The 23,493-nt window shown below is 44.4% G+C and overlaps 1 protein-coding gene across 15 annotated transcripts in view; it reads left to right on the forward strand.

The window, feature by feature from the left end:
• The window catches only part of DOCK3 (dedicator of cytokinesis 3), a 657,203-nt gene that overhangs the window by 624,041 nt on the left and 9,669 nt on the right, over positions 1–23,493 (forward strand). For 7 of the 15 annotated variants that reach the window (XM_058288314.1, XM_058288309.2, XM_058288316.2 and 4 more), the window contains 11 exons: positions 149–253; positions 10,606–10,747; positions 11,784–11,950; positions 12,091–12,177; positions 12,863–13,042; positions 13,651–13,734; positions 13,858–13,974; positions 15,836–15,957; positions 17,189–17,327; positions 17,829–17,976; positions 23,329–23,447. In XM_058288314.1, the coding sequence (XP_058144297.1) occupies positions 149–253; positions 10,606–10,747; positions 11,784–11,950; positions 12,091–12,177; positions 12,863–13,042; positions 13,651–13,734; positions 13,858–13,974; positions 15,836–15,957; positions 17,189–17,327; positions 17,829–17,976; positions 23,329–23,447 (1,410 nt within the window). The remainder of the gene's footprint in view (positions 1–148; positions 254–10,605; positions 10,748–11,783; positions 11,951–12,090; positions 12,178–12,862; positions 13,043–13,650; positions 13,735–13,857; positions 13,975–15,835; positions 15,958–17,188; positions 17,328–17,828; positions 17,977–23,328; positions 23,448–23,493) is intronic. The other 8 variants (XM_058288315.2, XM_058288308.2, XM_058288317.2 and 5 more) reach the window with 3 other exon arrangements.

Below are 23,493 nucleotides of genomic sequence, written 5' to 3' on the forward strand. Positions count from 1 at the left end.
ACTAGAGACTTACTTCCTTTTTATCTAGAGTGACAGTCTAGAGACTATCTTTCCAGAAGATAGTCTCCACTTGAGCTTGGGAGAACTTGTTTTGAACACCAATAGAAATCACACCAACACCAAAAGCAACTGCCTTTCTTGTTCACAGAAAATGGAGGCCAGCTACTACGACAACATCATGGAGCAGCAACGCCTGGAGCCTGAGTTCTTTCGGGTTGGCTTCTATGGCAGGAAGTTTCCTTTCTTCCTTCGAGTGAGTCTATTCAGGCAACCGTGAGAATTTATATCATATTTCACAAAATAATAATTTACAAAATGTACTTTATCCCCTCACCTTTTTTTTTCCTTTGTGCCTATTCTACTGAATATTTCTTTTTAAGGGAATGACAAGTCAACAAAAGGCTTTTGACTTTCTTTGAGCAGAGTGCCAATATCAGACCCTTTGTTTTAATCAGCTATGTTATTCTGTAGATACCAGTACTATGTGGTTCATTTTTTTACCAAATCAACTGAATTCCTGCAGGAAGTGATGAGGGTCTGAGAATGTCCCATGGGTATGTTTAGAAACATACCTTCCAACTTCTGCCTCTGATGCCTGGAATTCTCCATCATTATTCTCAACCATACAGGGCATCACTACAGCTCTGACCTGAACAGAAGGCTGGGGTTTGTCGATTAAAACAGTAATTCTCCCCATTGGCTGCACCATAAACAATACATCCAGGATGGAGAACTTTTGGTTCGAGAGAACCAGAGGACAATCTGCTTGGCCCCTGGGGCCCTGCAGGATCTGCCAGGTACAGGGTTTGGCTGTGGAAAACCTCTTCTAGTCAACCTATTCTCTGACCCAGGGTGAAAACAGCCAGTTCTCTCAAGCATTCCCTAGAAAGCTAAACTGAGATATAAAGAGATTAGAAGGAATGACTGAGCATAGACAACTGACACCAATTGAATACTTGTGATTTTCTTCTTTATTCAACACAACACAGAAGCTCTAGGAAGAGTCAGGCTGGTCCTGTCAGCTATGTCCTAGAGGGCATCATTGTTCTCAGAATGACCTACATACAGCTGATGGAATGGGCCCTGCGGCTGCAGTTAAGACCTCTGACTAGCTCTGATTACCCCCCAGTTCCAGTTTCTTACCGGAAGTTATAAGCAGTGTCCTCACATCTGATGTGGCAGCAGGGAAGATTCATGGAACCTCTTTGATATGTTGGGGATCTCATCTCCTGGGAGAAATTGCTTTAGCCAGTGAACAGTAACAAACTTGGTCTCACAGGGATGGTCAGCTGGGCTTACTGACTCCTTAAGTAAGGCCAGACTACTACCCACAGAATCTAGGCTGTTACATTTCAGATGTAAGGCAAATCGACTTGTACTTTTCAGAGACAGTGTTCATCATAGGCAAAAAGGAAATTTGATTTATGTGAGAACTGATGATACTGGCAGGGATAACAAGCGCACTCTGCCTAATTATGATCCCCAGTAAGGCCCTAATTCTATTCCACAGGAATGTTTCTAGTAGAATAGGAATTAGTAAAGGGAATTCCTCAGGAAGACTAGGCCTCCTTTACTCTCTAGGGACCATTCAGCCCAGACATTTCAGAAGTGGCATGTTTGCTGCCCCTATCAGCAAAATCCATATAACAGCAATGGTAGTGGAGGTCAACAGAAGAGGAAGAAAGAAGTGTATAAGAATTAGAGGGGAGCCAATATGAGTATTGGCTTCCCACATACGAGGTCCCTGGTACCTTAAAAAAAAAAAAAAAAAAGAAACAAAAATCATCTCCAGAAAGTCCTTTGACAAACTAATGACTCTGGTCCCCGTAACTTGCTCCTTTCCCAATTTATCTTTGCAAAGTATGCTTTATTGTCATTTGATTCTCCTTGTTTAGTGCCACAACTTGTACAGATTTTACTTCAATTTCTCTCTCCTTCAAGCTGGAGTACTCCATCGTGGTTCAGCCTAGGGTTTATCCCTCACATCAGGGAGGGCACATCTGTGTCTTAGGGCTCCCAGAGCTTTTTGGCAAGTAGGACCTGACATAGAACCTGTATCCAAATAATGTTCACAAGTAACAGAATGTTCAAACATGGTTTTGAGGATTCTGGTAGTGACAGAGGCGTCACAAGGGTTATTAGGAAGTGCCACCCTTCAGCAGTCTCTGGGAGCTATGAGTCATGCAAACAAATCTTCCTGGCCTGGCCACATGCTGCCTCCCCTTCTCTCAGCTGCTGAATTAATCTGTGGCAAATGGAGTACGTCCCAATGTGGGTAGCTGTTTGCCTCACAGATGGAAAAGACAAAGTACAAAAGAGTGGCAGCCAGATCTGTCTCTTGTGGGGATGCTGGGGCTCTTGCCCAAGTAAAGATGAGATTAACAGCCAGCCTCAAGGTCAACACTGTATGCCTTTCTCCTGCTCGGTTTTTCCTAGAAGCCTAGGCTACTCCCACATCATCCCTGAACACACAGGCCATTTATTACTTTAACTCTGTCAGATTGGTCCCTCTGGACCATCTGCCTACCTCTCTTCACAAAGATGATTATCTACTAATCTGCAAGGAGACAGGAAAACAGACAACCCCTCAGTAGGAAGAATTTACATTTCCTTTTATTCAACTCAGAAACACACACTAGTGAGGATTATACATGTGTGAGTAGACACAAAAGACCAATTCTTCACAATTACCTTCTTGGAGAGTTCTGTCTCTGTCCTTTAATCACTTGTCTTTTCCACTAGAGAGGCCAGCCCGGTCCTCCTGACCTTGGCTTCCCTCTGGACTTGCTTTTCCATTCTGACCCATCTGGACATGAGCCCCAGCCTTAGTTGAAAAGGGGAAATGAAAAGGAGGCAAAAATCCTCTTCTTGAGAAGATTGAGGTGAGGCCTGGTCTGTGATCAGCTCTGTCCTAGTAAGTATATGACTAGTCTTGCGAACCTCTCCCTTCCTCCGAAGACGTGCCAGGAGGGCCTGCCACTGCCAACACCATTCTGTTCAGGTGGCTCTGGTGAGGCAGCTAGGCAGGCAGGCAGATGTCACCAGTGGATTTCAGAAAGACAACTTCTGGCCACTCCTTCATGGCTAGCTGTGTGGTAGGCATAGCGATAGGGTTGCAGATGCATTGTTTTGACTTCAGTTCACAAACAGAAAAACTGAGACCTAATTCAAACCAGATGAGATATAATGCAAGGTTTTAAGAAATGTGTAGTTAAAATTATGTTGAGGATACTGGAAGATGATGAACTAGAAAGACACGGGGCTCTCTTCTTTCCCAGAAAAATAGCTAGAGGACAGGCTGAAATGGCGTGAAAAAAGTCTTCTAGGTTTAAGGGCACCAGACAAAGGCTGGACTGCCCAGAAAGGAGAGGGACAAAAGAAAAAAATTGCTACACAAAACTGTGAGTTAAAACCAGCAATGCTACTGCTGCCACCCTCCCCCACACTAGACTCGTTAGAATTCTCAGGCCTCTGGGCTGGCTACAGACAAAGAGGGCTCCAGGGATCCACTGCCCCAGGAAAGGGGGGAGAGAGGGACACAGGCAAGACTGACTCAGCTTATGACCCACAGATTTGGTCTGCTTTGTCCCATGAGTCCTTCCTGCCCAATGGGGCTGCCATTGTTTACCTTGGGAGCAAGCTCATGACTAAAGAGATTCAGCCCTATAAATCTCCCTCTCTACTAACCAGAGCTGATTGTTGAGGACACAGAGGGGAGTGGAATTATTTCCTACCAGGGAAAATGGAGGGGGTTGTTACAGAAGGTTGGAGAACTATATCTGAGAACGTTTGAATTACAAGGCTCTTAGCCTCCAGGCAGGAATATATATCACAATGATCCAGCCCCTGGTACAGCAAATTCACTTTGACCAAGCATTGAACTGAGAGGGCTGTCAAAGAGCACAATCCACTGGCAGACCAAAGAAGTGCACATGATGAAATTAAAAGTAAATAAGTAAGAGAGGCTTTTTCTGGCCTTTATAACCTCCTCCCCAAGGCCTAGGAAGCAGGTCTACAATCCATTACTGGGTCCAGAGCCCAGTTTTGAGCAACTAACAGGGACAATCCTAACAATCCAGGTTGAACCAAGAATCAAAGAGCAGTAGTAAAATACAGCCTCCCACCACTAAATCCCTACAAAAGAGAGAGAAATTGAACATCTGAGGAAACTACCATCCTAATCAGTTGCCTAGAAATCAGCAAAAAATTACAAGCCATACTAAGAAAATTGAAGACATGGCCCAAGAAAAGGAATATATCAAAGCCCCAGAAGAGATGCAAGATTTGAATCAACTAATTAACAAACACACACAAATTTCCAAAATCAAATTGAGTTGAAAGACAATATGGCTAAAGAGATAAATGACATCAAGAAGACATTAACTAAGCACAAAGAATAATTTGAAATCCTGAATAAAAAAGTAACAGAGCTCATGAGAATGAAAGACACAATAAGTGAAATCAAAAACACAGAGGCATACAACAGCAGACTCAAAATGATAGAAGAAAGAATAAGTGATACTGAACAGAACAGCTGAAATTAAAGAGAGAAAAGAGTAAAAAAAAATTGAGCAGAGTCTTAGGGAGTTGATTGACAACATGAAATGCAACAATGTATGTGTCATGGAAGTTCGAGAAGGGAAAAGGGACAGAAAGAGTATTTGAGAAAATAAGACCTGAAAATTTCCCAACTCTCACGAAATGAACTTTCTTGTCCAAGAAGCACACCATAGCTCAATCAGAATAAATCCGAATAGACCCACTCCAAGATATATACTACTTAGAATGCCAAAGATAAAAAATGCTGAGGGCAGCAAGGGAGAAGCAAACCATCACATACAAGGGATGCCCTATAAGAAGACTTAGTGTGGATTTCTAATCAGAAACCATGTTGTCGAGAAGATGGTGGTATGATTCAATTAGGATACTGAGAGAGAAAAACTGCCAGCCTGGAATTCTTTATCCAGCAAAATTGTCCTGGCTGAGGATAAAATATTAACAAAAAAACATGAGAATTCGTAAAAAAGAATCCAACTTGGAAGGAAATATTAAAGGAAGTCTTAGGGTTTGAAAGAAAAAGACAGGAAAGAGAGGCTTGGAGGAGAGTATAGAAGAAAGAAAAGCAGAAAGGATAACAAAAAGAGACAGATGAAAATATATGACATATGAAAACTCAAGAATAAAACGGTGGAAGGAAATAATGCATTTACAGTGATATCATTGAATGTGAATGGATTAAACTCCCCAATCAAAAGATATAGCCTGATAGAATGAATTAAAAAACATGAGCTATCCATATGCTGCTTATAGGAGGCTCACCTTAGACCCAGGGATACAAACCAGCTGAAAGTGAAAGGTTGGAAAAAGATACGACACACGAATAGTAAACAAAAAAGAGCAGGGTAGATATACTAATATCAGACGAAACAAACTTTAAGTGCAAAAAAGTTATGAGAGATAGAGAAAGCCATTATATATTAATAAAAGGGACCACCAATCAGGAAGATATGACAGTCATAAATATCTATGCAGCTAACCAGGGTGCCCCAAAATACATGAGACAAACTGCAAAACTGAAGGGAGAAACAGATATCTCTACAATAATTGTTGGAAACTTGAACACACCACTCACATCATTTGATAGAACAACTAGACAGAAGTTCAACAAGGAAACAGAACTTGAACAATATGATAAGCAATTTAGACCTTACAGACATATACGGAACATTGCATCCAAACTCAGCAGGTTATATATTCTTCTCAAGTGCCCATGAATCTTTCTCCAGGATAGATCACGTTCAAGTACAAGACAGCTCTCAATAAATATAAAAAGATTGAACATATACAAAGCACCTCCTCAGATCATAATGGAATGAAACTGGAAATCAATAATAGACAAGAAAGAGGTAAATTCAAAAATTTGTGGAGGCTAATAACATAATCTTAAATAATCAGTGTGGGTCAAAGGAGAAATTGCAAGTGAAATCAGTAATAAATATATTAAGACAAATGAAAATGAGAACACAGGTTATCAAAACTTATGGAATACTATATAGGGACCTCATATTTTTTGAATGTAACATTTAAAAGAAAATTTTAAAAAAACTTATGGAATACAGCAAAGGCAATTTTGAGAGGGAAATTTATAGCCCTAAATGTCTATATTTAAAAAGAAGAGCTACAACTAGAGAAACTAGAAAAAGAACAGCAAACCAATCCCAATGCAAGCAGAAGGAAAGAAATAAGATTAGCGCAGAAATCAATGAAATTGAGAATGAAAAAACAATAGAGAAAATCAACAAAACCAAAAGCTGCTTCTTTTGAGAAGATCAATAAAATTGACAACCCCTTAGCTAGACTAACAAAGAAAAAGAGAGAGGAGATGCAAATAAATACAATCAGAAATGAAAGGAGGTAAGTTGCGACTGTCCCTACAGAAATAAAAAGGATCATAAGAGGGTATTATGAAAACCTGTGTGTCAACAAACTAGACAACCTTGATGAAATGGACACATTCCTGGAAATGCACAGACAACTGATGCTGCAAGAAATACAAGAACCTAACAAACCTATCATTTAAAGAGATTGAATGAGTCATCAAAAATCTTCCAACCAAGAAAAGTCCAGGACCAGATGGCTTCACAGGTGAATTCTACCAAACATTTCGAAAAAGAATTAACAGCAATCCTGTTTAAACTCTTCCAAAAAAATTGAAAAGGAGGGAAAATTACCCATTTTTTGAAGCCAACATCACCCTAATACCAAAGCCAGATAAATACACTACAAGAAAAGACAATTATAGACCAATCTCTCTAATGAACATAGGTGTAAAAATTCTCAACAAAATACTTGCAAATCTAATCCAACAGAATAGCAAAAGACTTATGCATCATGACCAAGTGGGATTTATTCCCGGTGTGCTGGGCTGGTTCAACGTAAGAAAATCAATTATCATAATATACCACATTAGCATATTGAAGGGGAAAAAAAACACATAATCATCTCAATTAATGCAGAAAAGGCATTCAACAAAATCCAACATTCTTGTTGATAAAAACACTTTGAAAGACAAGAATAGAAGGAAAACTCCTCTTATGATAAAAAGGATATATGAAAAACACACAGTCAACATGGGGAAAAGTTGAAAGATTTCCCTCTGAGATCGGGAACAAAACAAGGATGCCCGCTGTCACCATTGTTATTCAACATTGTACTAGAATTTCTAGCTAGAACAATGAGACAAGGAAAAAATAATAAAAGACACCCAAAGAGGAAAAGAACTAAAACTCTATTTGTGGATGACATGATCCTATATTTAGAAAATTCTGAAATGTCTACAACAAAGCTACTTGAGCTAATAAATGAGTTTAACAAGTGGCAAGATACAAGATCAACACACAAAAATCAGTAATGTTTTGGTACACTAGTATAGGACAATCTGGGGAGGAAATCAGGGGAAAAGTTTCATTTACAAAAGCAAAAAAAAAAAAAAGACTCAAATACCTAGGAATCAGTTTAACAAAAGAAGTAAAGTATATGCAAAAAAGTACAAAACAATGCTAAAAGAAATCAATGAAGACAGAAACAAATGGAAAAACACTCCATGTTCATGGATTGGAAGACTAAATATTGTGTATATGTCAATCCTACCCAAACTGATTTATAGATTCAATGCAGTACAAATCAAAATTCCAACAGCCTCCTTTACAGAAATAGAAAAAGCAATTTCCCAGTTTATTTGGAAGGAAAAGTGCACCTGAATTGTCAAAAGCATTCTAAAAAAGAAGAGCGACATGGGAAGAATTTAACTGTCTGACCATGAAACACATTACAAAGCTACAGTGGTCAAAAACAACATGATACCAGGATAGACAGACACATCGATCAGTGGAATAGAATGGAGAGTCCAGAAATAAACCCTTACCTCTACAATCCACTGGTTTTTGACAAACCTACCAAGTCCATGTTAATGGAACAAAACAATCTCTTCAACAATTTGGTGCTGGGAGAACTGGATATCTGTAACCAAAAGAATTAAAGAGGACCCCATCTCGCTTTCTATATAAGAAGCAATTCAAAATGAATCAAAGACCTAAATATATAAAAGCCAGTACCATAAAAATACTAGTAGAAAATGTAGGGAAACATTTTAAAGACCTTGTGGTAGGTGGTGGTTTCTTGGACCTTACACTCAAAGCATACACAACAAAAGTAAAAATAGATAAATGGGACCTCCTCAAAAATCAAATACTTTTGCACCTCACAGAACTTTGTCAAAAGGATGAAAAAGGCAGCTGACTCAGTGGAAGAAAATATTTGGAAATCACATGTCTAATAATGTTTTAATGTCTGTACCAGTTTTATATGGTTATGAATTCCAAGAATAGATATTGGATTATATTTGTAATCTGGTCTGTACCTGGATGTGGTTAAGTTATATGATTAGGGCTTTGATTGGGCCACCCCTTGGTGGGAGGAGACTCACAGATAAAAGACATGGCGCAAAGGACAGAGTTGAGGGTTTTTGATGTTGGAGTTTGATGCTGAAATCTTCAGCTTGGGCCCCAGGAAGTAATCACACACAGAGAGAAGCAAGATCCTGGAAGGGAGGAACCCAGGAAGCCTGAACCCTCACAGACATCAGCAGCCATCTTACACCAAAATGTGAAAATAGACTTTGGTGAGGGAAGTAACTTTTGCTTTATGGCCTGGTATACTCCTATCCCAAATAAATACCCTTTATAAAAACCAAGTGATTTCTGGTATTTTGCGTCAACACCCCTTTAGCTGACTAATACAATATCCATGATATGTAAAAAGACATTACAACTCAACAATAAAAAGACAAACAACCCAATTAAAAAACGGGCAAAAAACTTGAATAAACATTTATCAAAAGACCAAATACAAATGGCAAAAAGCACATGAAAAAAAGGTCCAACGTCACTACTGATTACGGAAATTCAAATCAAAACTACAATGAGATATCATTTCATACCTCTTAGAATGGCCACTATTAAAAAGACAGAGAACTACAAATGTTGGAGAGGTTGTGGAGAGATAGGAACACTTATTCGCTGTTGATGTGACTGTAGAATGGTACCACCACTGCAATGTACTGACAGTTCCTAAAGAAGTTGAATATAGATTTGCGTGACCCTGCAATACCACTACTGAGTATATACCCAGAAGAATTGAGAACAGTGACATGAATAGACATCTGCACACTGATGTTCATAGCAGTATTATTCACAATGCCAAAAGCTGGAAATAACCCCAGTGTCAGTTAGTAGATGAATGGATAAACAAACTGTGGTGTATTCCCATGATGGAATTTTATGCAGCTGTAAGAAGAAATGAAGTCGTAAAGTATATGACAACATGGATGAACCTGGAGGACATTATATTGAGTGAAGTAAGCCAGACACAAAAGGACAAATACTGTATAATTGCATTACTATGAACTAAATATATTGTGTATTGTATGATTCCATTTATATAAAATATGAATATGAATCAATTTATAAAGATCAAATTTGATTAGTGGTTATGTAGAGCTAGGGAAGGTATGCTAAGTGGTATAGAGCGTTTCTTTTTGGAGTAATGAAATAATTCTCAAATGTTTTGTGATGATGCATGCACAACATTGTGATTATACTAAAAGCCATTGAATATACACTTTGATAGATCATATAGTATGTGAATATAGCACAATAAAACTGCTTAATAAAAAATTGTGCAAGAATAGCCAGAAATAGCAGCTATGTACAGCAAGGGAAACAGATTGAGAGGTGAAGAATTTTCTACTCTGTCTGTTTTCTCTATTTTATTCTTGTTATTGAAATAATGAAAATGCTGTAATAGTGATTGAAGTGGTGAATGTACAACTATGTGATTATACCAAATACCATTGATTGTAAAACAAAAAAAAAAAGAATGATGTTCAGTTCTGTTGACATGTTTGCAAGGGAATTTGCTGCCAAAGGGATTTATTAATGCAATAATCAATTGTTGAATAACTGCTGGATGCTGGGGTGTTTAGGCTGTTTCTCCCAGCTTACAAAAGTGATCTTTCAAAAGCACATACTTGATCACCCCTTATTTAAAATTGCTTGATGGCACCCATTGCAATCACTCCTAGGCATACAGGGTCTCTGGCTGACCCCACAGGCCTCTTCAGGCACCCTCCCACCAGTTCTCCATATGTATCTTCTCTCAAGCTGTACCTTTTCCTGCCTTGGTGCTTTGCCGTAGTGGTTACTGTACCCATGTTGGCCTTTCAGGATTCTTTTCAAATATGGCTCTTTCCAAAACCCTACCCCCACCTTGTACTCCTTCTTAGGTAAGGTGCTCCCTCCTCCAATTTCCCTCCACCCTGTCCCCTGCCCCCATGGCTCCCACACCACAGCACAACTCTGCCTTCTCTTTCCCTTCTAAACCATTATTTCTCTTAGGACAGGACTTCGAGCTGTGTCCATACCAGTCACAGGGCCTGGTGCAGAGAAAGCTCCTGGGAGGTATTTGTGGAATGAGTAGCTGTTGGCTCCCATGTGGAGGTGGGAAGCTGTAAGTAAGTCATAGAGTGTTCTCTCATGTTCATGGCAGAACAAAGAGTACGTGTGCCGTGGCCACGACTACGAGCGGCTGGAGGCCTTCCAACAGAGGATGCTCAGTGAGTTCCCACAGGCCATCGCCATGCAGCACCCTAACCACCCTGATGACGCCATCCTGCAGTGTGATGCCCAATGTATCTTTCCATATTCTGTGGGGGAAGGAGAGCTCCCTGGGAGGTGAGGCCCACCCAGTGAGCTGGCTCCCTGCATGTTGTTGGCCTTATAAGTTAGGGACCATCCATAAGTCCTAAGCCAGATTGTGTCCTCCCCACTAAGCGCACACTTAGCAGGGCACTTGTGCTTCCCAGAAAGGCAGAGGCATACCCTTAGCCATGGGTGGCCTAGTCATTGATAGGACTGAGAGGGGCGCCTTTGTTCCTCAGGCTGGTTGCTGATGGCAGCTTAGGCCCCACCTTGTGCTTTGAGGAGCCTGCCCAGCCAGCCAGGAGCACGTCACTCTATAGGGTGAATTGAGGCCCCACTGTGACCACCAGTGTCCTGCTATCAGTCCCATGTGCACTTTTATTGTCTCTAGTCTGTCACATGGACTGGGGCGGAGCCTTATGGGTGGGGGTGGGGAGAAGCTGGGAAGCACCCGTGGTCTTGGTGGCACTTAACAGTCTGTATGCAGACTCTGGGCTGCCCTTCAGCTCAAATACACAGCATGTTTAGAGACCAGATGGTAGTCAGCATGACTGTGGCAAGCTTGTTCTTGAGAGAGGAAGGCCAGCAGACTCCCATCTGCTCTTTCTCACAAAGAGTCTAAGGAGTATGTTTTTTAAAAGTTGCCTTGCAGTAAATATAGGTTACTTAAAGTAAGCAGGCCCAGGCCCTTGCAACCTTCTCTTAGTCCTGTGAGCTGGAAACTTGTGTTCTCATAACTTCCTTCCTCCTGTTTCTTAAAGGGGCACAGGAAAACAATTGACTGTTGACATCTAACCTTGACTGAGTGCTCATGAAACTCACTACTGCAGCTGGGGGGGTGGCAAATAAGGAGATTCTTTCTAACTATGTTTGGTTAGATCTTCCCACTGAGATGCTGCTGCTCCTACCGCTGCTATTGGTAGGAAACGGGCTTTGGTGGTCTTCTCTCCTGTAGCAGATCACAAGGGCTATCCACTTGGGGCCATTTCTTTGGCAAGTCTGTATTTCCCTTCACTTCCTGCCCAGACTTGCAGATCTATGCTGTGACGCCCATTCCAGATTATGTGGATGTCCTGCAGATGGATAGGGTTCCTGATCGTGTCAAGAGCTTTTACCGAGTCAACAATGTGAGGAAGTTCCGGTATGACAGGCCTTTTCACAAAGGCCCGAAGGACAAGGAGAATGAATTCAAGGTGAACATATGTAGGAAAGAAGGGGCGGTGCTCATAGTAAATCCCACTTTCTCCAGCCCTAAAGACTGTGATGTTCCTTGGCAGGTGGGGTATAGTAGAATTTACCTAACTGCCTGCACCTGCCTGTTCCTTCCTTGTAGAGCCTGTGGATCGAGCGCACTACACTGACCCTGACCCATAGCTTGCCTGGCATCTCTCGGTGGTTTGAAGTGGAGAGGAGAGAACTGGTGAGACACATCTTGGTTTAAGCTGAGCTTCACAGCTGCTCCCTTAGCCTGTCTCTAGGGACCTGTCTCTAAGGACTGAAGGAAAAAAGCAAGCTCTGGTCACCTGCCTGGCCTAGATTCCCCCAGGCCAGTCCTGTGCTGTGGCCCTTTGCATGCCTTCTCTCATTTAATCCTGAGCAACAAGATTTTTGTTGTGTTTGTTTGTTTGTTTTCATGAGGTACCAGGGATTGAAACCAGGATCTTGTACATGAGAAGCAAGCATACAAACACTAAGCTATAGCTGCTCTCTAAGGAGAATTGGGTTTTTCGTTAGTTTGCTCACTTGCTTCCTTGTTTTTTTTTTAGGAGGTACTGGGGATCGAACCCAGAACCTTGTATATGGGAAGCAGGTGCTCAACTACTTGAGCTACATTTGCTTCTAGCAAGGTATTTTTAATCTTCCATTTTACAAATAAGGAAACTTTTTTCTGAAGCTCAGGAAGCCGGAGCTTTCTGACTTCAGAACTGGTGCTCTCCACTATTTTTCTCTACATCTAAGTGTCTATTAATCAGAAATGTACAGAGACCCAGGGAGTCTCAGGTTCACAGACCCAAAGAAGGGGCGTCAGCATCGCAGGTCTCATATCCCTCCTTTCAGAGTTTATCATTGTCCCAAGGATGACACCATGTGCTGTGTGCCCCCAGGTGGAGGTGAGCCCTCTGGAGAATGCCATCCAAGTAGTTGAGAATAAGAACCAGGAGCTTCGGGCCCTCATCAGCCAGTATCAGCACAAGCAAGTGCACGGCAACATCAACCTGCTCAGCATGTGTCTGAATGGTGTCATCGATGCGGCTGTCAACGGGGGCATCGCACGCTACCAGGAGGTAGGCTGGGACCTTGGACCAAACTGCTTGGGAAGACTGTTCTTGGGCTCCTTTCTTTGAGATTCTAGTTTCTAGGCTCTGTGCAACCCCCACCTTCACCACCAGGAAGCCTTCCCAACTAGCCTCCTTGCGGTGACTCGGCTGACTTGGGATGGCCTTGGAATGAAACCCATGTTCCCAGCCACTCCCTGTTTCTCTGCCACAGTTCTCTGGTGGAGACTCTTCTTCCTTTTTGTTCTCTGAACTCTGACAGCTGGGTAATCCATCTGATTATGGGAAGATGTTAAGTGGCCTCCAGGAGAAGCCCTTTGAGAAGCAAGTTATAGGCTCAAAGTCCAGTCCCCTTTCCCAAGCTGCCAGGCCATCCAAGCCCCATGAAGGACTGGAACCAGCATCCAGACTCAGATGACTTGTCTACCTTTAGTCCTCCTCGGCCATAGAAAGCACACCTCTAAATGCAGGAGGTTCATGCAGCCTGATGGTTATGCTGGCATGTGTATCTGTGATGAGGCAGCTTTCAGGTAGCACCTTTGAACTTAATGCTCCTGGGTCCCATTTGAGTAGTAGTCCTGGGAAGAATCTGTCTGACTCCGCCTTTCCCCTCACAGGCCTTTTTTGATAAAGATTATATTGTCAAGCATCCAGGAGATGCTGAGAAGATCACCCAGCTCAAGGAACTCATGCAGGAGCAGGTATGTCTTGCAGGGCCTGGAGGCCAACGGCTAGGCTGGAAAGGCCAAGCACCACAAGATGGCTGCAGTTCCCAGGGGTTGTTCTCCTGGTTAACAGAGTAACTTTGCCTGTCTCACTGATAGGTCCATGTCCTTGGAGTTGGACTGGCAGTTCATGAGAAGTTCGTGCACCCAGAAATGCGGCCTCTGCATAAGAAGCTAATTGATCAGTTCCAGATGATGCGGGCCAGTCTCTACCATGTAAGCTGATCCCCATCCTGCCCCTAATCCACTAAACCAGGCAGCACTCCCTCCAGACCTGTGCAAGAAGCCAAAGGAAAGGGTGGAGGGGCTGGAGGGAGAAGTGTCAGGGAGTCAAGCAAGTAGAGCAGAGCAGTTTTGTGCTGGACCAGGCTATCATGGACAAGAAGTTCCCTTTCAGGGGTGATAACTGGCCTCAGAGGCGCTGGGGAGGCTGGGCTGCTCAGACTCAGGGGTCTGGACTGTTTGGGGCTGGCTTGCCTTGTTCTTGGATGCTGTAGATTCTGGGCATCTTAGTTCTTCCAAGTCCTCAGTGCTGGTCTCAACTGAGGATATTCCCACACAGGTGTGAACAGCTGAAAAGTAAAACAAGGGAGAAACTTGTCTGTAGTTTGGGAGGTGGGGACGTTTTCCAGAGGAAAGCCTGAAGAGCCTAAAAATTTCTCCTTTCTGAAATGATTCCTCCATGGTATTTTGACGTGAAACTGCAAGGAAAAAAGTTTTCCCCTTAAAAGTGGGGCATCCAATTAGTAAAGAACTTGGATAGTGTCACTGAATTGATGGGTGTTTCATTACCTTTCATTTCACTGTGCCTCCTGCCAGCAGTCCCTCGAGAGCTCAGTGCTTGGCTGATCTCTGCTTTGTGCAAACTTTCCCATCACAGCAGGTGGCCCAGGCAGGCTAGAATCTAGCCACTGGGATGTTTCTCTCCTATGCAGACAGACAGGTCACTGCAGCAAAAAGCACAAAATGCTTGTCCACATACACCAGGGTCTCTGATATGCACACATAGAGGTGTCCTCCCCAGCTGCAGAAACACTTTTAGCCCTCCTCATACTTTGGAAGAATTGTGTGGGAAACATACTGCTTCTTCAGACCAGCCCAGAAACATCCCCAGTGGACATAGATTTCCTATCTACCACAGATTGGGAAAAATTTAAGGAAACCTGGACAGTTGTGTTTCGTTTCCTGAAGGTCACAAACGGACACAAAATACTCTCACCCAGGAGGATTTGGCCAAGAAGTCTATACATATAATAAGTGTTTAATTATGCTGAAATAGAACTGGGCTCTTTTGCAATTACTGACATCAGAACTTTGTATCCTGTCTCCCATAGACTGTGTCACAGGTAACTCAACCCAGGTCACTCAGAGTTGTGTCATTAGCAATCTAATAAAACCCTAATCCCAATCTTCATGTCAGAGATACCCACTGACTGACGGCTAATAATCGCCTCTTCCTCTCCTGCTTCCTAGCTTTTATTCTTTTTTTTAAGATTTATTTCATTTATTCTCTGTGTCTGCTCATCTTCTTTTTATGAGGCACTGAGAACCGAACCCAGGACCTCCCATATGGGAGGGAAGCACTCAATTTCCACCTCTGCTCCCTGCTTGCTGTGGCTCTCATTGTCTTTCCTCATTGTGTCATCTTGTTGCCTCAGCTCACTGTATCAGCTTGCTGTCTTGCTCATCATCTTTAGGAGGCACCGGGAACCAAACCCAGGACCACCCATGTGGTAGGTGGGCACACAAGTGCTTGAACCACATCCACTTCCCTATTCTACTTCTTTTGCAGTGAGAAAGCCTATGAGCTCAGACTAACTTTCAAACCATTCCATGTGTGCTTCTCCGTGGGGTCCACTAGGGCCTTGTGGCCTCTGGTATAGGATCCAGAGCAGTTAGGAGAGTATTTCTGTTGTAAAGGAGTCATCGCCCAAAAGAAGTGAGCAGTTCAGGTTCAGTCAACAGTATATAATTTTCTTTTCTTTCACATTTCCTCCCCACCCAGTTCTTCCCTCCTGCCCCTTTAAATTACATATTTATTCTTTACTCTGATGAAGTGGCATTCATTTTTTAACAGGAATTTCCAAGTTTGGACAAGCTTAGTCCTGCTTGTTCGGGTTCCAGCACCCCAAGGGGAAACATTCTGGCATCCCATAGCCCCATGAGCCCTGAGAGCATCAAGATGACCCACCGGCACAGGTATGGCCTCAGGGCTAGGGAGGGTCCCCTCCACAGAGATAAAAGTCTGAGTGTCCAAGAGGCAGCTCAAGGAAATCCTAAATAGTGCTGTGCCTACTCACTCACATACCCTCTTATCTATGCACGTGGCAAACACTTACCTAGCCCTTTCACAGGACCACACTCTGCATCTGGTCAGTCACTAGCTCAGATATCAGTAGGCTGTATATGGTACTATGGGAACAGCAGAAAGGGATATATGGAGTGAGTCTTGAAGGATGATTAGAAATTTGCTAGGCAGAAAAGAGTTGGGGTTATGAGGGTGCTGGAGTGAGATCCAGGCAATGTTACTGACAAGGGCAGAGCCCTCAAGATGTGAGCAACCTACCTCATCAGCACTACTGGTAGAGCCACATGGCTGTAAGACAGGATCAGCTCCCAGTAGGCCTTGTTCATTCAGGCCTTTGGACTTGATCCCAAGGGGAATGAGAATCACCCATCAGTTTTAAGGAGGAGAGCAACATGGTGATGTAGACATAAAGGTGAGGCTGGTTGCATTTAGAATCCTGGCCTTCCTGGGTTCAATAGAGGATATTTGAAGCCTCTAGGGCAGAAAGACTGTGCCAGGGGAGGAGGCCAGTGAGAGTTTGTTTTCCAATGTAAACACAAGTTGGCATAGTGTGGGCATTTAACAAATGAGAAGGAATGAATGGAATTGACAGAGTAGAGAGTGCTTGGCAAGCCTGTGGCCACAGATTGTTGACAGTCAGCTGTTTTGATTACTTCACCATACCAGGAAGTCACCCTGACCTAGAAGCAGATCCCAACATGGGGTGGGCAGGGTGTGGGTGCTGGCTCAGTCTCATACCTCATAGCAAGTGGGACCTGGGGTCCTTGACCTGACTCAGTCTCTCTCAACATCTCTCTCTCTTTCTCTCTCTCATTCCTTCTAAGCAAGAAACTTCTGATGCCATCGAACTGAGTAGCAATATACCTTTTAACTCCAGGAAGAGACCATACCAGCCCAGCCACTTTAGGTCCTCCTAGACCCAGGGGCCCCTGAGTAGCAGTGTGGGGCTCAGGACTGCTCCAAGCCCCAGTTGGCTATGAGCATTGGTTGGGGGACTGTCCAAACCACTGGTAGCTGAGGCTGGAGATGGTTTCACACACCACCCTTCTACTGTCCCCCACCACTCAGCTGGCTTTTTAGCTCCAGACCTGACTCCTCTCTATTTCCCACTCTTGCTCACAGCCCCATGAACTTGATGGGCACAGGCCGCCATTCATCATCCTCTCTCTCCTCACACGCATCTAGTGAAGCAGGAAACATGGTGATGCTGGGTGACAGCTCCATGGGCGAGGCTCCTGAGGACCTGTACCACCATATGCAGGTACCAAAGCTTTCCAAGGAGAATGGGTGGGCACCAGCCTAGAGGACTTGTTTCTCACTGGTGGTCTGGTCTGAGGGTTGGGAACCCTGCCCTAATGCTCTAGCTCCTGAATGCAGAACACTCCCCAACAGAGCTAGCAAACCTGCCTTCCCACTGTGTCATCTCAGTAAGTTCCCAGGCCTTATTTCCCAAGAGGGAAACCCAGCTTCAGTCTTGGCTATTCTCAGACATAACTTGGGAAAATTTTTCTGCCGCACTGCTTTCCTGCCTGACATCCTTGACAACTGAGTCCTTCTTCTCCATGGCCACCGTCAGACCAACATAACATCCCTGCTCTATGTGGTGGGGTGGGTCACCCCTAGTGCAAGCCCTCCATCAGGCCCAGGATGTAGCATCAGACACTGGGTCTGGGCACTTCAGAGCATAAATAAGCCAACTCTGGGCTGGCCTCCAGTCCTGGCCACTCAGATTTCTGTCCTGCTGATTTTTCTCCCTTTGCAGCTCGCGTATCCCAACCCCAGGTACCAAGGCTCAGTCACGAACGTCTCTGTTCTGTCCTCAACCCAGGCAAGCCCTTCTTCCTCCAGCCTGAGTTCCACTCATTCAGCACCATCCCAGATGATTACCTCTGCCCCTTCCAGTGCCCGAGGTAAGGATGGTAGGGTGCTGCCTGCAGAAGGGAGAGGAGAGTGCCTCATCCTCCTCTCATCTGCGTCTGTGCCTTTGTGAGTGGCCTGTGACTTAGGAAATGCTCACCTGTGCTTTTCAGTACTGCCTCAATTGTTCCTGCCTCCAGATCTCTCTCTGGCTGGCTCCAGACCCTCCTTTGAGCATTGGTTACAGCTGTGCTGCAGCCTAGGCTCCAGCCATTACCTCTCAGCCTCAGTATGAGGACACACAGTCTGGGAGAAAGCTCAGTTTTTTCCACTGAAATGTTTGTGAGAACAAAGATCAATGTTTAGGCAAAAGTGAGTCTTTTGTCTTGAGGAATCAAGTGTAACAGCAAAGTATGAAAAGTAAATTCAAAGGTTGGAATTAATTCTTTTACTGGTTGTAACAACAACAGTAACAAAAACCACTAATACCTTCTTCAGTTGGGAGAGACTTTTAGTAAGAAGAGGAGATGCCCCTGTAAAAAGTGATTCACTTTGTCAATTATTGCTTGATTTCTTATTCAGTTGAATAAATATTATTTTCTGAGAGCCAGCATCTTCTTCACATTCTGATCCTTGTTTCTGCAGTGAAATTTGATTCTCTGTCCTTTTTGAGAGAAATGTTTGTAGTAGGCTGGAAATTATTCATGTAACTAAGATCTAGTGATCAAGTTAGTTATGCAGAATAGTTAGACAAGAGAATGATCTGAGCTTGCCAGCCAGTCACTGGCTGTTGCTTCCAAGCTTCAGAGGGAAGGAGTCTCTTTCTTCTTCTCATTGTTACGAAGACAAAGAGAAATAGCACAAACGAATCACATGGAGAGTCATTGAGGAAAAAAATCTCTTTATCCACAGCCTGCAAACTTTTAAGGCCTGCAGACCTATAAGGCCCTCAGTAGGAGTGCTGGAGAGGGCGGAGGCAGTGTGGTGTGGTGGAGAGGTGCAGCAGCCAACTGCATCTGCCTTGGCAGAGAGTGGAGGGAAGGGGGGTTAAGATCACAACAGGCACATTCACAGGTTCTTACCCGAGGAATCCAGCCCAACCCTCAGCTACTAAGGGAAAAACGGGTCCAATGAGAGAGACTGAAGACCACCTAGTCAGTTACTGGTTGAGCTGAATTTGGAGTGCAGATCTTTACACATACCAGCTCTCAGCCTGATTTCCATTCCACTACCGATATTGCCTTCCTAGACATGGACTGTGGCATTCAGAAAAGAGGCACCAAACAAAGCTGGCATTTGGGAGCAGGCATTTCTAGCGAGTGGTTAAAGACAAATGAACCAACAGATGAGTACATGCCGAAGATTTGTTGATATATGAAGGCTTCAAACAGAAGGAACAGTGGTTTGTGTTATAAAGAACACACATTGAAAAGTGGCTTTGGGAAAGGAGGGAAACCCTGAGAAGTTAGCCATGAAGACTGTAGTGGATATCAGCATTTGCAGTTGACCTAAAGATAAATGCTCCTGAGTAGAGCTGTAGAAACAAATTTTGTAATCCAGTCTGGTTTTTCCCCAACTCGACATCTCTCAGATATGTTCAGCCATATCTAAGTCTTTATCTGTGTATTCTTGCTGAGGACAGTACTCTGAATTATAATTACTGATAAAGACAGAAAACAGCAAAAGATGGACATTTTAACAGCCTGACACTGCTCAGACATTTTCTCTTAGTCTGTGCTCAGGACTCAGCTCTAAGTAATCAGCAAGTAAAAAGATGAGGAACAAGCAGGCCCTGCCACCAGGGACCTCACAGGCTGCCTGCTCCCACCTTGGTCATTCCAGCTAATGTTCACTGATTTATTCACTCAAGAAGCTATTACTGAGTGCTCAGTGAAGAATCCCTGGGGCTCTTGTCTCAGGGACCCTATGTCAGAGTTAAATAGAGAAGAATGCTTTTCTCCTTCTTTGGACGCAACCTTCTTCATTTCAGATGGTTTGGGTTATGGCCCTTCTGTTTATCTGTGGCTAATTAATAAACCACCCCAAAGCTTTCATGGATTAAAACAACTGTTTATCATCTCTCATGGTTCTGTGGGCTAATAGGGCTCTCTAAGTGATTCTCACTTGGAGTCTCTCATGAGCTTGCACTCAGATGCCAGCTGGGGCTGGAGTCATTTAAAGGCTCAACTGGGCTGGATGTCCAAGATGGCACACTCTCATAGCTGGCAGCTGATAGTGGCAGTTGGCCAAGAGCTCAGCTGGGGCTCTCAACATGGGTCCTACATATGGCCTTTCCATGTGGCTTGGGCTTCTTACAGCTTGGCAGCTGATTTTCCCCAGAATGAGCCTTCAAAGAGACTTGGGTAGAAGCTGCAAAGGCTCCAAGTTACTCAGCTTCAAAAGTCCCAGAATTTCCCTTTTGCCACATCCTATTGGCTAGTCAAGTCATTAAAGCCAACCCAGATTCTAGAGAGGGGAATGAGACTGTACTTAATGATGTGAGGGGTGGCACGTGCATTTTGAGAGGGAATGTATTGATGGTCACCATCTTTTGAGAGAAGCCACCACAAAAGCAACACTCCAGAATACCATGTAGAGGAAGGTTGAGAGGAGCCCCTTCCCTTTCAGGGGTAGACATTAAGTAAAAAAGTAAACAAAACGGCCAAAAAGAACTGGGCCCAACACAGGGAATGATGGCGAGGGCAGAGTCAATAAAAAAGAACAGGAAGTCACTCCCAGGCCACAGGATTCATGCAGTCATTTTCAGTTTCATCTGGAACCAGCTAAGGGGCCCAACATCTGTCTCAGTGTTAGGCCCTTTGAGAGAAGATAGAAGACTATGACACGATGTTACAGAGGAAGACCAATTTTTGAGATAAGTGCTGTGGGCACAGTAGTAGATTCACTAGGGGCACAGAGGAGGAGCAGTAGCAAGCCTCTGTATTTGAGGTTTGGGTCTAGTGTACAGGGGAGGAGAAGGCTTTCATGGGGTAGGTCATCTGGAGGGGAATCTTTTGCCCTGGAGTCACTGCCACCACTCACATGCATGGTCATGTGGCCAGTGGCCTTCCTGCCATTCCCACTGACACTATCTGCTGCGGTTCTGGTTGCTTTGGAAACCACAGAGATGACCCTGAGGGCACAGTCTAAACTCTTGTAGGTTGGCAGCTCCCCCTGGTGGCCAAAAGGCCAATTGGGCTAGGAAACATGGGGATTTTGAAAGATCCTCTGAATTACCCTGTCATACTGGGACTCCGCTTCCATGGGGCTTGCCAGACTACACTAACTAGTTCAGAAGTCCTGTGAGAACAGAGAATCCTTGTGGTGATTAAATGTTTCCATGAAGAATAGTCATCACTCCTACCAGGGGATTGTCTGCCCAGGACAAGTGGAGGGTAGCAGGAGGGAAATGTGGCAGTGGGATTGTAAAATTTAGCAGTAGCAAAGAATATCCCTTTGTGATAGCACCAGCAAGGCCTCTACAACATGAATCCCAGTCCTCTGTGGAGCCCCTGGCCCAGACCTGGAACAGCAGGCTGCTTCCCCCCCACCACGGACCAGAATACTGAGTGCACAAACCTCAGTTGTCCTTTTGAACTCCATGAAGTTGTGACCATGGCCAGCCTGAGCAGGTTCCAACCACATGCCTGGTGCGACATGAATATTAGATGCAAGTTTTCTGTAACTGAGTTGGTATAAAGGTCCTGTGTCTCTTTCTGGGCATGCTAAGGGGAAGGTCACCCTGCCCAGAGCAGTGGTCGGCAGGGCCCACGGAACATTCTGAGTTTCTTCCTGAGAAGGTGCTGTAGAAATCAGTGGGATTAGGAGCTATTTTTCCTTTTTCTTTAGGTGGTTATTTTCTTGAGAGTGCTTTAATGTACAAGTTCTAAATTAGAACATCGAAATTAGTAAACTACCAAATTGTAGCAATTCAGGCCCAGTTGTTTTTTTAAATCATTGCCTTTACTCATAGCCTTATCACTTTTTAAAGACTATTCCTTAAAGCCAGCCCTGTGGCTCTACAAACAGGATCATTTGGATTAGCCGTGGAGGATGCTGCATAAACAATAATCGTATTGTTGGGATTTATTACTCTGACTTCTTCTAAGTATTTAAGCCTCATCTTTGACCAAAATGAGAAGAGAAATTTCTTAAGAATTCTTGGGGAAACTGGCTAAAAAAGACCTTTAGTTGTGCCCTGGCAGTACCTGCACCACACCCTCAAAGGAAGGACCCAGAGACCCTGGATTTCAGGGACACAGTGCCTCCAGGAGCTGCAAATTTACTTTTCTGCTGGAGCCCAAGGGCTGGTCTCAACCACTCATCTTAACTCAGGGCACACCACTAAAAGACTTTCAACCCCTTGAGCCAGCCAGGGGCTATCTCTGGACAAATAGGGTCCACATGTGTCCAGTGGTTTCTCATGGACATGCTGCCATCTGGCACAATAAGTGGTGCACATTTGGAGGCCCTTCCAAATGATACATTTCCCCAAGGAAAGCCAGCAAGTTAATCTCACTGCCTCTGTTGTCAGGTCCCTGGGCCTTTAGCTGTGGCCTTTATCGATGGAGACTAGGCCACACCAATGCTGCCCTGGTATGGCCTCCATAAATGCCCCTCAGAGCAGGGGAGATGATCACAGGGGACCTTACAGGAGAAGAGCATGAGCCAAGTCAACTGAAGAACATTCATTAAAAGTCCCATGACTTTCAGGTTAGCTCCATGACCCCTGAGTTCCCTGAGGAGCAAGACTCAAAAGGAGAAACCCTAGAGACTCCTCTTTGTGCAGGGCTCTGGGTGCTGACTAGGGCTGCATCAGTGGGATGGTCAGGAGTGCAGAAGTGAGAAGCTGGGGGCCAAGAACCGAGCAGGGAGGAGCCTCTAGGAAGAGAGTCTCAGGAGGCCCACTGATAAAAGGGCCAGTGGTGTCAGGAGAAGGTAAGTGCATGAGACATGGCATTTCAAGTAAGAACTGTGCCACTCTGTTATCTGAGTTCCCTGTCTCTGTGTGATGGCTTCATTGCAAGGTGACCTGTGCCCATGCCTGGGTCTCCTGAGAGAGTCCAGCATCCAGGCCACACCCATCTGCTGAGAGTCTGGGCACAGTGGGTCAGTAGGGGCCTGGCTGCAGTCCTCAACTCTCCTCATGGGCTGCCTCTGAGTATAGTGGGGGGGCTCTGGCAGTGCCCAGCCTGCAGTGTGTTTGCCTCAGCTGGGTTGCCAGGTGCTGCCACCATGGTCATCTACACATCTGGTTCTTCATTCCTCCTGTGCTTGCTGAGCTCATTCTCACCCCAACTGCAAGGGGACACCTACACTGGTTCCACATCCCCAAGGATGCTTGCCCACTGGGCCCTCCATCTGTGGCTTGTCATCTGTGCGTGATTGTTCTCACTTGGTTACAGGCTCTCCCTCTCTGCCAGATAAGTACCGCCATGCCCGGGAAATGATGTTGCTGCTGCCCACACACCGGGACCGCCCAAGCAGTGCTATGTATCCAGCAGCCATCCTGGAGAACGGACAGGTAGTGGACCCACCCTTCAGACTGCCCTCTCCTGCAAGTGTTTTGG

This window comes from Dasypus novemcinctus, chromosome 26, assembly GCF_030445035.2.
Source record: "Dasypus novemcinctus isolate mDasNov1 chromosome 26, mDasNov1.1.hap2, whole genome shotgun sequence".
Taxonomy (NCBI): domain Eukaryota; kingdom Metazoa; phylum Chordata; class Mammalia; order Cingulata; family Dasypodidae; genus Dasypus; species Dasypus novemcinctus.